The sequence below is a fragment of the Rattus norvegicus genome, chromosome 6 (genome assembly GCF_036323735.1).
Source record: "Rattus norvegicus strain BN/NHsdMcwi chromosome 6, GRCr8, whole genome shotgun sequence".
Classification (NCBI taxonomy): Eukaryota; Metazoa; Chordata; class Mammalia; order Rodentia; family Muridae; genus Rattus; species Rattus norvegicus.
The window spans coordinates 137,917,419-137,930,402 of NC_086024.1; the positions used below are offsets into that span (position 1 = coordinate 137,917,419).

Consider the following 12,984-nt stretch of genomic DNA (forward strand, 5'->3'; position numbering starts at 1 on the left):
CCTGCCTGTTGGGCCCTGCAGTCTGATCCGTCCATCTGCCCCTCCTATTGGCCCAAGTTCACTGGGAACAAGGCAGAATGCGCCCTGTACCAAATATTTGTTGTGATGGGTTTTGAGAAAAACTTCAAAATAACTAAGCACTGCTGAATGTAGGAGGAGGCTGCATGGGAGGAGGTTGCTGCAACTGGGCAGCTAGAGAGGACAGATGGTGGCTGAAACTCCTCAAGGGATAAGGGTGGGTGGGGCCTACAGAGTATGAGTGCGAGCCCGGAGGCCTTAGGGGCCGGTGCCGGGGCACACAGGATGGCAACGGGATAAGAGTCACCGGGTACAGGGGAATGTCCCTAGGCCTGCGGTCCGCCGCAGGGAGCGTAAGGGCTTGTAGACCTGGCCACTCCCGCAGCCATAGCGTCGCTCGCCTAAGTCCCTGAGAGGGCACAGCCTGTGCGCAGCCGCGCGCGCTCGCTCCCGCGGCTGGGCGCCGGAGACGCCCTGGGGCGCGCGCCTCACTTCCGGTAGGCAGTGATTGGGTGCGCCGCGCGAGCCCTGCCCTGTCGGCCAATAGGCGTTGTGGTGCGGTAGGGGGCGGGGCGCGGGCGCAGCCTGGACACCGCCCGCGGGCCTGCCGGACTCCCGCCGCCCGCCGGCGCCATGTGACCGCGCCGCCGCCCTCCGCGCGCCCGGCCCGCCCGCCCGCCGCGCTCCCGCGGCCCGGCGCAGCCCCAGGCCGCCGAGGGACGGCGGGGCCGGCGCCATGGCCGAGCGGGGCCGCCTCGGCCTGCCCGGCGCGCCCGGAGCGCTCAACACTCCGGTGCCCATGAACCTGTTTGCCACCTGGGAGGTGGACGGCTCCAGCCCCAGCTGCGTGCCCAGGTACGCCCCCGCGCTGCGCTTTGTCCGCGCGCACCTGCCCGCGAGCCGGGACCCCGAGCGCGCGCGGGCCACTGCAAGGCGAGGGCCGGGGCGGGGCAGCGGGCCTGTGGCTCTCCGGGCCAGTGTTCTGCCCCGCACCTTGACACCTGCGTCCGGGCTGGGCTGCGCAGCGGACCTCAGGCGGTCGAGCCCTCGGCTAGTGCCACAGCTCTCCTCCCGCGTGCAGCGGCACTGTCACACCCCAGAGGCCTGGGCCTGAGGCTCACGGGACACGCCACTGTCGCCTCTCCGTCTACCCTGCGGGTGAGGTCTGCTCTCTCTTCACCTGTCGGCCTTGCGTCGGGCGGGCGCTGTGGCAAGAGCTCCCGAGACCGTTGTACTCTTTGCTTGGAGCTGTTAATTTTGCCATTGCACAAGCCTGGCTTTTCTCCCCTGGGCAAGCGACCTTCTCCTCCTCGCCCCATGGAAAGGGTTAGACAAGATTTACTCACTGGGCGGACGCTGTGGCCACCCATCCCTGTGTGGACCTATGGCTTCCCATTCTACTGCCCAACTTGAAACTTTTGTGATTTCTTGACTTGGATCCTACTCAGGAGCTTCAGCTAGTGAAGGAAAAGAGGAACTCTAGATACCAGGCTGAGGGCGCTCCAGGCTTCCCTCTGGGGAGACAGGGAAAGTGGGCTTATCACCAAAGAGCCTTCCAGGCATAGAACTTGGACATGGTGTCCTGGAGGGGGCTCTGAGTAAAGAGATGCTAGGGAGGAGAGATACCTCTGTCACTGCAAGTGAACTTCCAGCAGGCCTCTGAGTGTGGTGTTGGGGTACAGAGGCCACTAGATAGTAGCTTCTCCCTTTCAGAATGCACAAGGCCCTCTAGGTCTGGCTGTGATTTTGGGAAGGGAAGGATGGATCTGAACACAATTCCTAGTCCGGTGGGGCATCTGGAGAACTGAGGCCCGAGGGTCAGTGTTTGCCTCAATGGGAGCATCTCCTGGCCCCCAGAGCTGGGCGGGGGATGGAGGAAGGATGTGTTATACCCTCACACTCTAATTCTGGCTCTCTACATCATGGCCCCGAGACCCCACTTCACACTGTCCCGTGTATTCCTTTAGCAGCCTCTGGGTTCCCTAAGAGAGAGCCCAGGGTCTTCCCTTTCCACCGTCTCTCTCCCTCTCTTACTCCCTCTCTCCCTCCCTCTTCTATCCCCCCTTTCCTTTAAGAACAAACAAACAAACAAACAAACCAGAATCTCATTATGTTGCTGAGGCTGTTCTTGAACTCCTGTGCTCTTGTGATCCACATCCCCAACACACATGAACTTCTTTTATAGTTAGAACTACAGACACAAGTACCTAAGACACACCCACCTAAGACTGAAGCATAAACCTAGTAAGGAAGGGGAAAGAGGCCGTTTCTTTTGTTTGTTTGTTTGTTTGTTTGTTTTTTCGGAGCTGGGGACCGAACCCAGGGCCTTGCGTTTCCTAGGCAAGCGCTCTACCACTGAGCTAAATCCCCAACCCCAAGAGGCCGTTTCTTAAAGGTGGAATGGCCTTGAATTTGTTTTGTAGCCCAGGGTGGCCTTGAACTCTCAGCCCTCCTGCCCCTGCCTCCAGTGTACAGGGATTATAGGCACGCTCAGTCATGCCTGCTCTGGCCTCTGTTCTTGTAGATCCTGGAAGACCCTCTTTCTACAGGAGAAGGTAGGGTCACGAGAGGCTGGTTGAGGGCAGGCTTGCACACAGGGAAAGATAACACTTCTGGGGTGAGCAGCAGCAGGTATCAGGGTGCTCTGGGCATTGGGTTGGACAGAGGGAAGAGGCTTTCTCTGGAGGGGTGAGGGCCTTGGTCAAGTGGAGCAGATGCTCTGTGTGAAAAAGCATGCAGTCTCAGGACAGTGCTGCCTGTTCTCTGACCTGTGTTCTTCCCTGCTCTGCTGCCAGAGGTGAGGCGCTCGCCCTCGTCTGGTCACTTGCTCTGTAGTGCTGTTCCTTGGGCACTGTCTGCAGACCGGATCAGGATTGTGTTCTCTGGTTCTTTTCAGTCTTCGCTGCTGGCTTTGGTCAGTCCTTTCCTGAGCTATGTCTGGGCTGGCGGCTGATGCACCATTGCAGCATGTGCTCCTCAGAATGGTAACACCTGAACTTCCGCTGAGGGGTGCTGTCAGGTTTTGCCTGATTACAAAATCTGCCGTTGCCACCTCAGAGACGGCCGTCATATGTATATCCCATGTGCATGCCCGTCTCTGAGGCAGGCAGGACCGCCTTGTCAAGCAGGAGGATTTAGGGGTGTGGGTGTGTGTTCTCTTAGTGTTACTATCCGGTTGCTTCCCAAAACAGTTGTGCCAGCTCCAACCCCAGCATCAGGGTGAGAATCCTCACTGTCCTGCATTCTTGCCAAGCTGATGGGTGTGAAATAGTGTTGTGGTTTCAGTTTGAATTTCTCTGATTATGAATCTAGACTGTACTTCCTTGTTAGTGAAATTCCGTCATGTCTCTTGCCAATTTTTCTTTCTCCTTTTTTCCCCCCAACTTGAGTCTCAGCAGTTTCTATAGGGGACAGCAGTTTCTGTAGGGGATAGTATTCTTTTTCCACACAAAACTGCTGAGATGCCCCCTTTCAATTAAGTGATTGCACGTCTCCCTCAGGGTGGGCCTGGTGCGTGGGGCAGTGAGGTGGGGGTGGTATCCACCCTTGTCATTTGGCACTGCCTGAGTTTCAGTTCTCTCCCCTTCCTTCCTTCCTTCCTTCCTTCCTTCCTCCCTCCCTCCCTCCCTTCCTTCCTTCCTTCGTTCCTTCCTTCCTTCCTTCCTTCCTTCCCGGGAGTGATGAGACAGCTCTTTGTCCTGTGGAGAGCTGGGTGCTAGGCATCCTGGGGCTAGTGGGAGGGAGGACCAAACTCCTGACATTCAGTGGTGACCCGGCCATGTTGATCCTCAGCCTTCCCAGCCACTGTTCAGCAGGGTCTTTAGCACTTTGGACCTTTGCCCTTCCCACTTGAACTCCTTTCTGGCTGAGGTTTACTAAGACATTGCCAAGCTCTGTGCACCTGCTCACTTCCGCAAGCTTCTGTTCTTATGGCTGCTGACTTCTCACCCACGTCTGGCTCACTCGAGGAAAGGTGGTGCTCTTGGTGTCTGGACAGCCGTTTCTGAGTGCTCGCCAGTGTAGGTGTGTGTTTGTGGAAGGCACAAACATCTCTGTCATCCCATCCTTCTTTGGTCCTCCATGATGCTGCCAGCTTGAATTCTCACGCAGTCCTCTCCCCAGAAGGCCACGTGGATGGAGTGAGGTCGTCTTTGGTGCATCCTGTGCTTTTTTTTTTTTTTTTTTGTCAGGAGACTTTCTCCTTTGTTGTTACATAGTATTCCCTTGTAAGAATGAACCCACATTGGATGTGGACTTTGGATTCTTTGTAGCTTGGGGCTGTCTTTTGGTTACTATTGTCACAGGGTTCACTGTGGACCTGTGTGGCTGATAGCAGCAGTGGAGGGGAGATGGTGTGTACAATTTCATAAGAAAGCTCCAGTTTAAGGTAAGGGCACACTCTTCCACTCTCCCAATGGTCCTGGACAGTGTGGTGGATTTTTCTTAGACTCCCTTTGGGGATGGTTCCTCCCAAGAGTTTTCCCACGAGCGGTTGCGTTTCTGAGGTGGAGGCTGTCTCCTGGATTCTACTGGGCAGGATCTGTTTTCCTCATGAGGCTGAAGTGTCCTTCATGCAGTGGACGTGGATGCACATTGCCAGTGTTCCTGCCCTTCTACACGGGTGCACTCTGTGATTTCACTTGACACTGGTCTCACTGTGCTGCTCATACTGGCCTCCTGAGCTCAAGTGACACTCCTGCCTCAGCTTCCTGAGTGGCTGGGACCACAGATGTGTGTGTGCCCAGCTCTGGGCAGCGGTTTTGACTTTGGTAAAGCCCGGTGTTGTATTTGCTTCTGTATCCTGCCTTAGAAACTTCGAGAGTGCGAATGGTCTTTATGTCTGGCTTTGGCACCAGCTGGGTTGATTGTGACTGTGGCTTCAGATGGGCTTCGAAACGCCCATGCAGTCTCCTGTGCTGTACTCAGCAGCATGCAGTTGTCAGAGAACGGCTCCAGACTTCTCTTCAGGCATGCGCCTGCCTTGGCTGAGGTCTGTGATGCATCCTGAGGAATGTGTGGCTTCTGCTGACAAGTCATATGTGCGTGTGTCAGACTCATTCCTTAATGTTCATATTGTGGACATCACAGTGAGAGCTATCTGCTGTTGCTCCAGTTTAAGGCGAAGACACACTTCACTCTCCCTGTGGTCCTGAACAGCATGGTGAATTTTCCTTAGACTCTTCCTGGGAATGGATAGCATCAAGAGTTTTTTCATATGCCGATCAGATACAGATATAAAGAAATGGAGTGTTCTATCACTGAGCTGTGTATCTGGTACCCAACTTACATGGGTTGGTCTGGGTCCTGCCTGAACAGCTGTTTTAACTTTTTCTTTCTTTTTTTTTCCCCAGACAAGATTTCTCTGTATAGTCCTGGCTGTCCTGAAACTCAGCCTGTAGACCAGGCTAGCCTCGAACTCAGTAAGGCACGTGCCACCACTGTCTGTCTATGTAGCTCAGGCTGGTTTCTACTTGTCCTCTCCTTGCCTCAGCCTTCTAAGTGTTGGGATTATAGATGAGCCTCAGTACCCATTGCCACGCTCATCGAGAGATTTGCTGTCGTTAAAGAGACAGTAGGAAAGTCAAGAGACTCATTCCATTATGGCCGAATATGACTTTTCAAAACATCATTAGCTGCAATGGCGAGGTGGCTCAGTACGGAGAGGTGCCAAGCCTGGTGGCCTGGGACACACACTTGATTAAAGGGAAAACCCACTCCACAAGTTGTCCTCCTGTCTGCACATGCCCCCCTGGCATAGACTTACAAGAAATGGGGAGGTGGTGTTGCTTGCCTTTAATCCCAACATTCAGGAGGCAGAGGCCAGCCTGCTCTACAGAGTGAGCTCTAGGACAGCCTGAGCGACATGGAGAAACCCTGTCTGGAAAAACAAAAGCCAACAAAAATAACAACAGCACCCCCGTGTGTGTGTGAGTGTGTGTGTGTGTGTGAGTGTGTGTGTGTGTGAGTGTGTGTGTGTGTGAGTGTGTGTGTGTGAGTGTGTGTGTGTGTGGTATGTATTCATTCAATCAAATCCTTGTCACTTTTTACCCTCCCACCTTTGTGTTTGTTTGTTTCTTTGTAACCTGGCCTTTCTTGTATAGGTAGGCCATCTTCTACCGAGCTGTCCCCAGCCCCACTGATGTAGTGTGGTAAGTTATATAGATTGTCTTTTATTCTTTACTGTAAAGTTTGTTTATTTAGTTTTAGGATTAAATTCACCACAATTCTCGGAGTGAAATCCCAGCATAGTCAAAGTGTGATGGCTTTTGCGTGTTGGTCTTTTAGACTGCGCCAGCCTTGGCTCAAGGTAACGTGCTTTGAGGCAACTCACGATAAAGTAAGACTTGCAGTCTCCTGGCAGAGAGATATGGTGCTTTGGTTTTTTTTTGGGAGACAAAGTCTCTCTCCGTGCGCCCCCCCCACTCCTCCCCCACACAAAGTCTTATGATGCAGCCCAGACAGGCCTGGAGCTTGGGATCCTCCTGCAGTAGTTTCCCCAGTGTGGGGATTACAGGTGGGCACCACTGTATCAGGTCTTCTCTGTACAAAGTCTAGCTTCTGACTTATAAAGCCCCCTTTCTCCTTCAGTTTTGGAAAGCTGTATTTTTTTTTTTTAAAGATTTATTTATTTATTATATATAAGTACACTGTAGCTGTCTTCAGATACACCAGAAGAGGGCATCGGATCTCTTTACAGATGGTTGTGAGCCACCATGTGGTTGCTGGGAATTGAACTCATGACCTCTGGAAGAGCAGTCGGGTGCTCTTAACCGCTGAGCCATCTCTCCAGCCCGGAAAGCTGTATTTTTATGAGAATGCTTGTCCTTCATCTAGAATATTACAGTATGTTGAGATGACGTTTATAGGGCTCTGTTGTTTTCTGCCTGCATGGGATGTATAATGATGTCTCCTTCAGTCTTTCAGTTCTGTTTTTGAGACAGGATTTCACCGTCTCCCTGCCTGGCCTGGAACTCACCCTGTAACTTAGGCTGGCCTTGGGCTCATAGAGATCTGCCTGCCTCTGCCTCCCAAGTCCTGGGATTAAAGGTGTACACTACTGTCTGGGAGGATGGTTCAGCCATTAAGAGCACTGTGTGCTCTTCTGGAGGTCCTGCGTTCAATTCCCACCACCACTTGGTGGCTCATAGCCGTCTGTACTAGGATCTGATGTCCTCTTCTGGCCTGCAGGTTTACATGCAGATAAAACACTCATACATTAAATAAATAAGTCTTAAAAAAGTACACTACCGCCCTGGGTTCGGTCCCCAGCTCCGAAAAAAAGAACCAAAAAAAAAAAAAAAAAAAAAAAGAAGTCCATACCACATACACAAATGTGGTAGTGTACTTTTTTTTTTTTTTTTTTTTTTTTGGTTCTTTTTTTTTTCGGAGCTGGGGACCGAACCCAGGGCCTTGCGCTTCCTAGGTAAGCGCTCTACCACTGAGCTAAATCCCCAGCCCGTGGTATGGACTTCTGATCCCTCTCATCCAAGGGTCTGGTGGCTTTTAAAAGCGGTCATGGAAGGGGTTGGGGATTTAGCTCAGTGGTAGAGCGCTTGCCTAGGAAGCACAAGGCCCTGGGTTCAGTCCCCAGCTCCGGGGGGGGGGGGGGACAAAAAAAAAAGCGGTCATGGAGATTGTGTTTCCCACCACTCGTAGTCCTTGGGTTTATGTCATTGTTTCTAAGTGTTTCTGCCTTCCTTTTTTTTTTCTTCCTGTTGGGGACAGAAATCCAGGGGCTGTGCATGCTGAGCACCCTTCTACTGAGGTACACCCCAGCCCCTTGTTCCTAGTGTCCTAAACACACAGCTGATTGCTTTTCCTTTCTTTTCCTATAAGCATTTGTAGGTATAAATTTTCTTTGAAGTGAGGCTTTAGTGCTTTTGTGTACAGCATCTCTCAGATTAAAGTATTTACAGTGTTTTCGTCATTCCTGGTTTAAGCTTATATAATATATTTAAGGGTCTTAATATCCAAGCACCTATTTTCATACTTTTTTTAATCCCGCTGTCTTCTCGTTTTCTGTGACTCCTTTCTCGTTTGTTTAATCCACATCCATGAAAGTGGTCAGTCTGACGCCAAGCCATTAAAATGCTTTTGGAATTCACTTTACGGCTCAGGATGTGGTCGACTGTCACGCATGGTTCTTTTGCGACAGAGGTGTATGTATCTGGCAGCGGAGAGGGCATGGCTTTCTGGGTGCCCACTGGGGCGACCTTGATTTGGTACAGTCCTCAAATCTGTCTGCTTTTGGGATGCTTCAGACATTAATTAACATGTAACCTGAGAAAGTGTTTCCCATTTCTCTTACTTTATGAGTCTTCGTTCTGTTCATCTTTGGAGTGTGTTGTTATATAAGTGTGCGTTTAGAGTTAGGACGCCTTCTGGGTGCTGTGAGCCTCTTAGTTATGCTTCTGTTTGTATGACGATTCGGGTGGTGGAGTGGCGAGAGAAGCTTTGGTTTGGGTGGTAGAGTTTGCCCGTTAAGTCTTCCTTTTCTCTTTAAGGACATCTTTTTATTCATTGTGTATGTGTTAGAGTGCACGTTGGTGCGCGTGTGGAGATCAGAAGATAGCTTGCGGAGTCGGTTTTCTCCTCTCAACTCGAGGGATGAGGGTGTGATCATTGGCCCTCAGGCTTTTCAGCAAGCACCTTAACCAACTCAGTAGCTCAGCTTTGAAAACAGAACAAAAGCAACACTGTAGGTGTCTCAGACACAGCAGAGGAGGGCATCGGATCCCATCACGGATGGATCTCTCTGGCCCCAAATTCTTCCTCCCCCTCCTCTTCTTCCTCTTCCTCCTCCTCCCCTTCCTCTTCTTCCTCCTTCTCTTCTTCCTTCTTTCTTTTTTTGAGACAGGGCTTCATGTATCTCAAGCTGGCCCAGAACTCACTGTATAGCTCTGGATGACCTTTAACTAAGGCAGCTGTGTTCACATCCAGGTGCTGAGATCACAGGCGTGCCATCTCACCTCTTTTCTATTGCTTAGTTTCTCTCCCTCCCCCCACCCCCCGCCTGGTTTTTTGGGTTTTTTTTTTCTTTCTTTTTTTTTTTTTTTTTTTCCCCGGAGCTGGGGATCGAACCCAGGGCCTTGCGCTTGCTAGGCAAGTGCTCTACCACTGAGCTAAATCCTCAACCCCTTTTTTTATTTTCAAGACAAAGTTTCTCTGGCTTTTCTAGAACTCACGCTATAGAGCAGGCTGGCTTTGAACTCAGAGATCTGCCAGTGTCTGCCTCCCAGTGCTGAGATTAAAGGTATTCTTGGTAGCTTTAGACTTAATCACTCCCCTTTGTCCTTGCACCTCAAGACCCTGGGGCCCTCCTTCCTGTAATGGAAAGACATCCTGAGGCTCTCCTCTGGGGAGGGTCTGATAACCATGAGGTGCTCTTTATCCAATGGTGTCTTGTCTCTTTCTCATCCCCCAGGGCCTAGTGCTTGCTCCAGGGACAGCATCTCCCTCAGGGCAGAGGCCTGGTAACTGACTGTGGCTTCTGGTATTGCTGTCATCAAGCCATGACTCACTGGAGGGAGGTATGTTGAGGTGGCTTTGTGGTTATCTCCTCGTTGTGACAGCTTGTCTGATGACGTGTCCTGTCGTATGTTTCTTTTGTGCTGGCCCCTGTTGGGGTTGTGGACTTTCTGGATTGGTGGTTTTCTTTAGTTGTGAGCATTCTCAGTACTTCTCTCCTTGGTTGTTGTTACTTCCCTTTACTTAGCTCTCAGTCCTGGAAGGACATGTGACAGGTTAGCTTTCCCTCTAGACATTTGATGTTAGTAAGGAGGTGTGATGGACAGCAAGCCATGGACCTCTGGCAATTGCCTGTTGTGTCCATATGCTGACACAGTTCTTCCAGACCTGTTCCTCTTCTCCCCGCTTGCTACACACTCAGCTCGCTGCATTGGTACCCTGTCTGTCTTATTAAGTCCACTCCAGGCTTGTCCAAGTAACTGGCTGTTGGTGAAAGCCGTAATTGACCACGATGCCATGCTAAAGAATATAAGTTTCACTGAGTAAGGGGTTAATCTGGATTATTTTGAAGGTTTCTTTGGGAGCCTGAACTGATGTAAGTTTATTGATGGCTTCAGGGTGGGCTTGAAGTAGGCAGAGGAGGAGTGTGTGGGGTTTGAGAAGTAGGGCTCCGTTGGAGAGGGTTACTGAGGAAGGCATTGTAGAGACTGACTTGGGTTGACTGGGCTGTGGGCTCGGCATCTCTTGACACAGCTCAGTGGGAAGATGGGTGCAACTACACCTTGGAGAGGCCCCGTGAATTCAGAATGGGGCTGGCACATTGCTGGGCTCTGCATGGCTCTGATCTCCTACCCTGCCCAGGCACCGCCTTTAGGACATGGGCCAGAAAAGTTGCCTGTGGTCACTTCTCTGTCCTGGTGTAGGGTATTGTGTGGTATACTCTTTTATCTAAGCAGGCCGACTCCTATGGGGCTTGGTGCTGTGACAGCTTCATTTCCCTCCAGTGGCTTCATGCAAAAGCTGTGGCCTGCACTGCCTTGGATAATAGGCATTATTGAATACCTCATGACCTGAGAACTAGGCAAACCAGGGTCCTGTCTATTGTCCCCTGTCCACCCACTGTTTCCTGGGCCTCAGGAAGGTTTACTGAAGCAGGTTGTCAGTGAAGCGGGGGTCAGGGTAAGAGGGGAGAGAGAGGCCTGCTGCTTCCTACGCACAACAGTCACTGATGCAGTGCTATGCTAATGGAGGTGGCAGAGCCCCATCGCATGGAGAGAGCTTTAGGGCTCCAGCTTCAGCTGAGGGCTGTGCCCTCCCTCAGGGGCAGATGAGAGGAGACCTGGAAGGAAAGCCCAGGGGCTATGGTCAGAGCTCCTTGCTCATTCTAGCCCGGTGCTCCAGGGCTGCCAGTCTCTCTGGGAGGTAGCTGGCTCAGGAGACACCTCCACTAACAGTGTGCGTGAACCTCTGGTTCCACTCCACAAATACCCGGTTGCCTGCGGTGGTACTGAAAGATTGGCCTTAAACATAGTATGGGATTGTATCTAGGGCTGAGTCCACTCTGCTGTGGAGGTGGGTGCTCTAGAGCAGAGGCGGGCTTTTACAGGCCTCTAGGGATGGCAGGTGCCATACGTGGCCTCTGGGAATAAAGCTCGAAGCAGCAGTCCTGGATTCAGGCAATGTTCCAAGTGCCTCCAAGAGCCTGTGCAGGGAGTCGGGTGTCTCAGGAACCCTTGGGGCTGCTGGAGTCTGAGGTTGCGGCCTTGGATCTCTTGAGTAGTCTGCTCTGGTGCCGAGGGCTACCAAACAGAGGTTTCTAAAGCTCCAAGAAGGAGAGATGGGCAATGGGAGGTCCAGAGAAAGCAGCAAATTGGCATTCTTCCTGCTGGTGCCCACAGGTTTGGTCGTCCATCCCTGCTGCCTCACTGTCCTGTCAGAACCAAGGGTACTCACTCCCCTCCTACTTACGCTCCTAGTCAAGCACTAAGGTCTTGAACTGGAAGTGCTTCGGCCCCTGGTCCAGCCCCAGGGGTATCATTGCCTGAATGGGGATCTGTGCCCAAGGTGTTGGGTTCTTCCTGCATTTTTATAACCCACATGAATGCACACAGGTTCAGTGAACTTTAGCCCTGAGAACGGGGTGCCTAGGCAGGACAGGCTTGGATCCCCACGCATCCCTCTCTCTGCAACACCTTTCTACTTCTGACATCTTCTTACTTTAGGCAGAAGAAACTATATTGTCATAGCAGGAGAATCTGAATTCTGGCAGGCCCCAACTAGCTGTCAGATCTCTTGTTCATCTCTCTGAAAGTTCCCAAAGTTCTGTGTCCCATCCAGCCTGTGCTTCCTGTAATAGTAGCTTTTTGTCAGAGCTGTACACCTACATGCAGAGTTGGCCACCAAAGTAAACAGTGTAGTGGGTGCCTTTGGACACCGTGGAGCTGGCCAGGGCCTTTGGAAGGTTCTTCTGGTAGGAGAGTGCCTGGAGGCCAGAGGCTCTCTTGTGCTGAGAGGAGGCTTGGCTGGGTCTGACCTCAGGCGGTACCTGCTGGAGCTCTGTGCACCTTTGCGATGGAGTCTGTGGGCCTTGTCCTTCTCCATCCTTGGCTCATCCGCTGGGGGCAGGCAGGCAGGCAGGCAGGCAGGCAGGCAGGCAGGCAGGCAGGCAGGCAGGCAGGCAGGCAGGGAGGGAGGGAGGGAGGGAGGGAGGGAGGGAGGGAGGGAGGCAGGCAGGCAGGCAGGCAGGCAGGCAGGCAGGCAGGCAGGCAGGCAGGCAGGGAGGGAGGGAGGGAGGGAGGCAGGCAGGCAGGCAGGCAGGCAGGCAGGGAGGCAGGCAGGGAGGCAGGCAGGCAGGGAGGCAGGCAGGCAGGCAGGCAGGCAGGCAAGGAGGCAGGCAGGGAGGCAGGCAGGCAGGCAGGGAGGCAGGCAGGCAGGGAGGCAGGCAGGCAGGCAGGCAGGCAGGCAGGCAGGCAGGCAGGCAGGCAGGCAGGCAGGGAGGCAGGCAGGCAGGCAGGCAGGCAGGCAGGCAGGCAGGCAGGCAGGCAGGGAGGGAAGCAGGCAGGGAAGCAGGCAGGGAAGCAGGCAGGCAGGCAGGCAGGGAAGCAGGCAGGCAGGCAGGCAGGCAGGCACTGAAAGTCCTCTACGCCCCACTCACCGTAAGTCTGTGCCATAGCCAGGTCTGCCAGGGGAGCTTCGGCTGTGGTTTAGGCTTGACCTGGGGGTCTGGGTAGACTGTCATGGACATTGTTCACCCGGCAGCTAGACTTGCTGTCTGGCTTTGGTCAAGGTCTATAGGGTCCCATGCTGACTAGCATGCTGCTGTCCCCATGCCTTCCTTACTCTGTGGTGGGACTGCCATTCCTTCAGCTCTGCTGGTTTCAAGCCTTTTGTCTTAAGGTCTTTTCATTTGGCTTTGCTTTGTTTACGTTGGGGTGTGGTGGCACACTCCTTTAATTCCGGTTCTCAGAGGTAGAGGCAGGCAGGTCTCTGTATGTTCAA

General features: G+C 52.8%; 1 protein-coding gene across 8 annotated transcripts in view; it reads left to right on the plus strand.

Moving 5' to 3' along the window:
- The first annotated feature begins 621 nt into the window (after window positions 1–621).
- Window positions 622–12,984, plus strand: part of Pacs2 (phosphofurin acidic cluster sorting protein 2) — a 59,728-nt gene continuing 47,365 nt past the window's right edge. For 2 of the 8 annotated variants that reach the window (XR_005506363.2, XM_063262529.1), the window contains exon 1: window positions 632–873. Coding sequence is in view for 7 of the 8 variants with exons in the window: in XM_063262529.1 (XP_063118599.1) it covers window positions 755–873 (119 nt within the window). In the remaining variant the exon portion in view is untranslated. Of the gene's footprint in view, window positions 874–12,984 lie in introns of all 8 variants that reach the window. The other 6 variants (XM_039113422.2, XM_017594525.3, XM_006240668.5 and 3 more) reach the window with 5 other exon arrangements.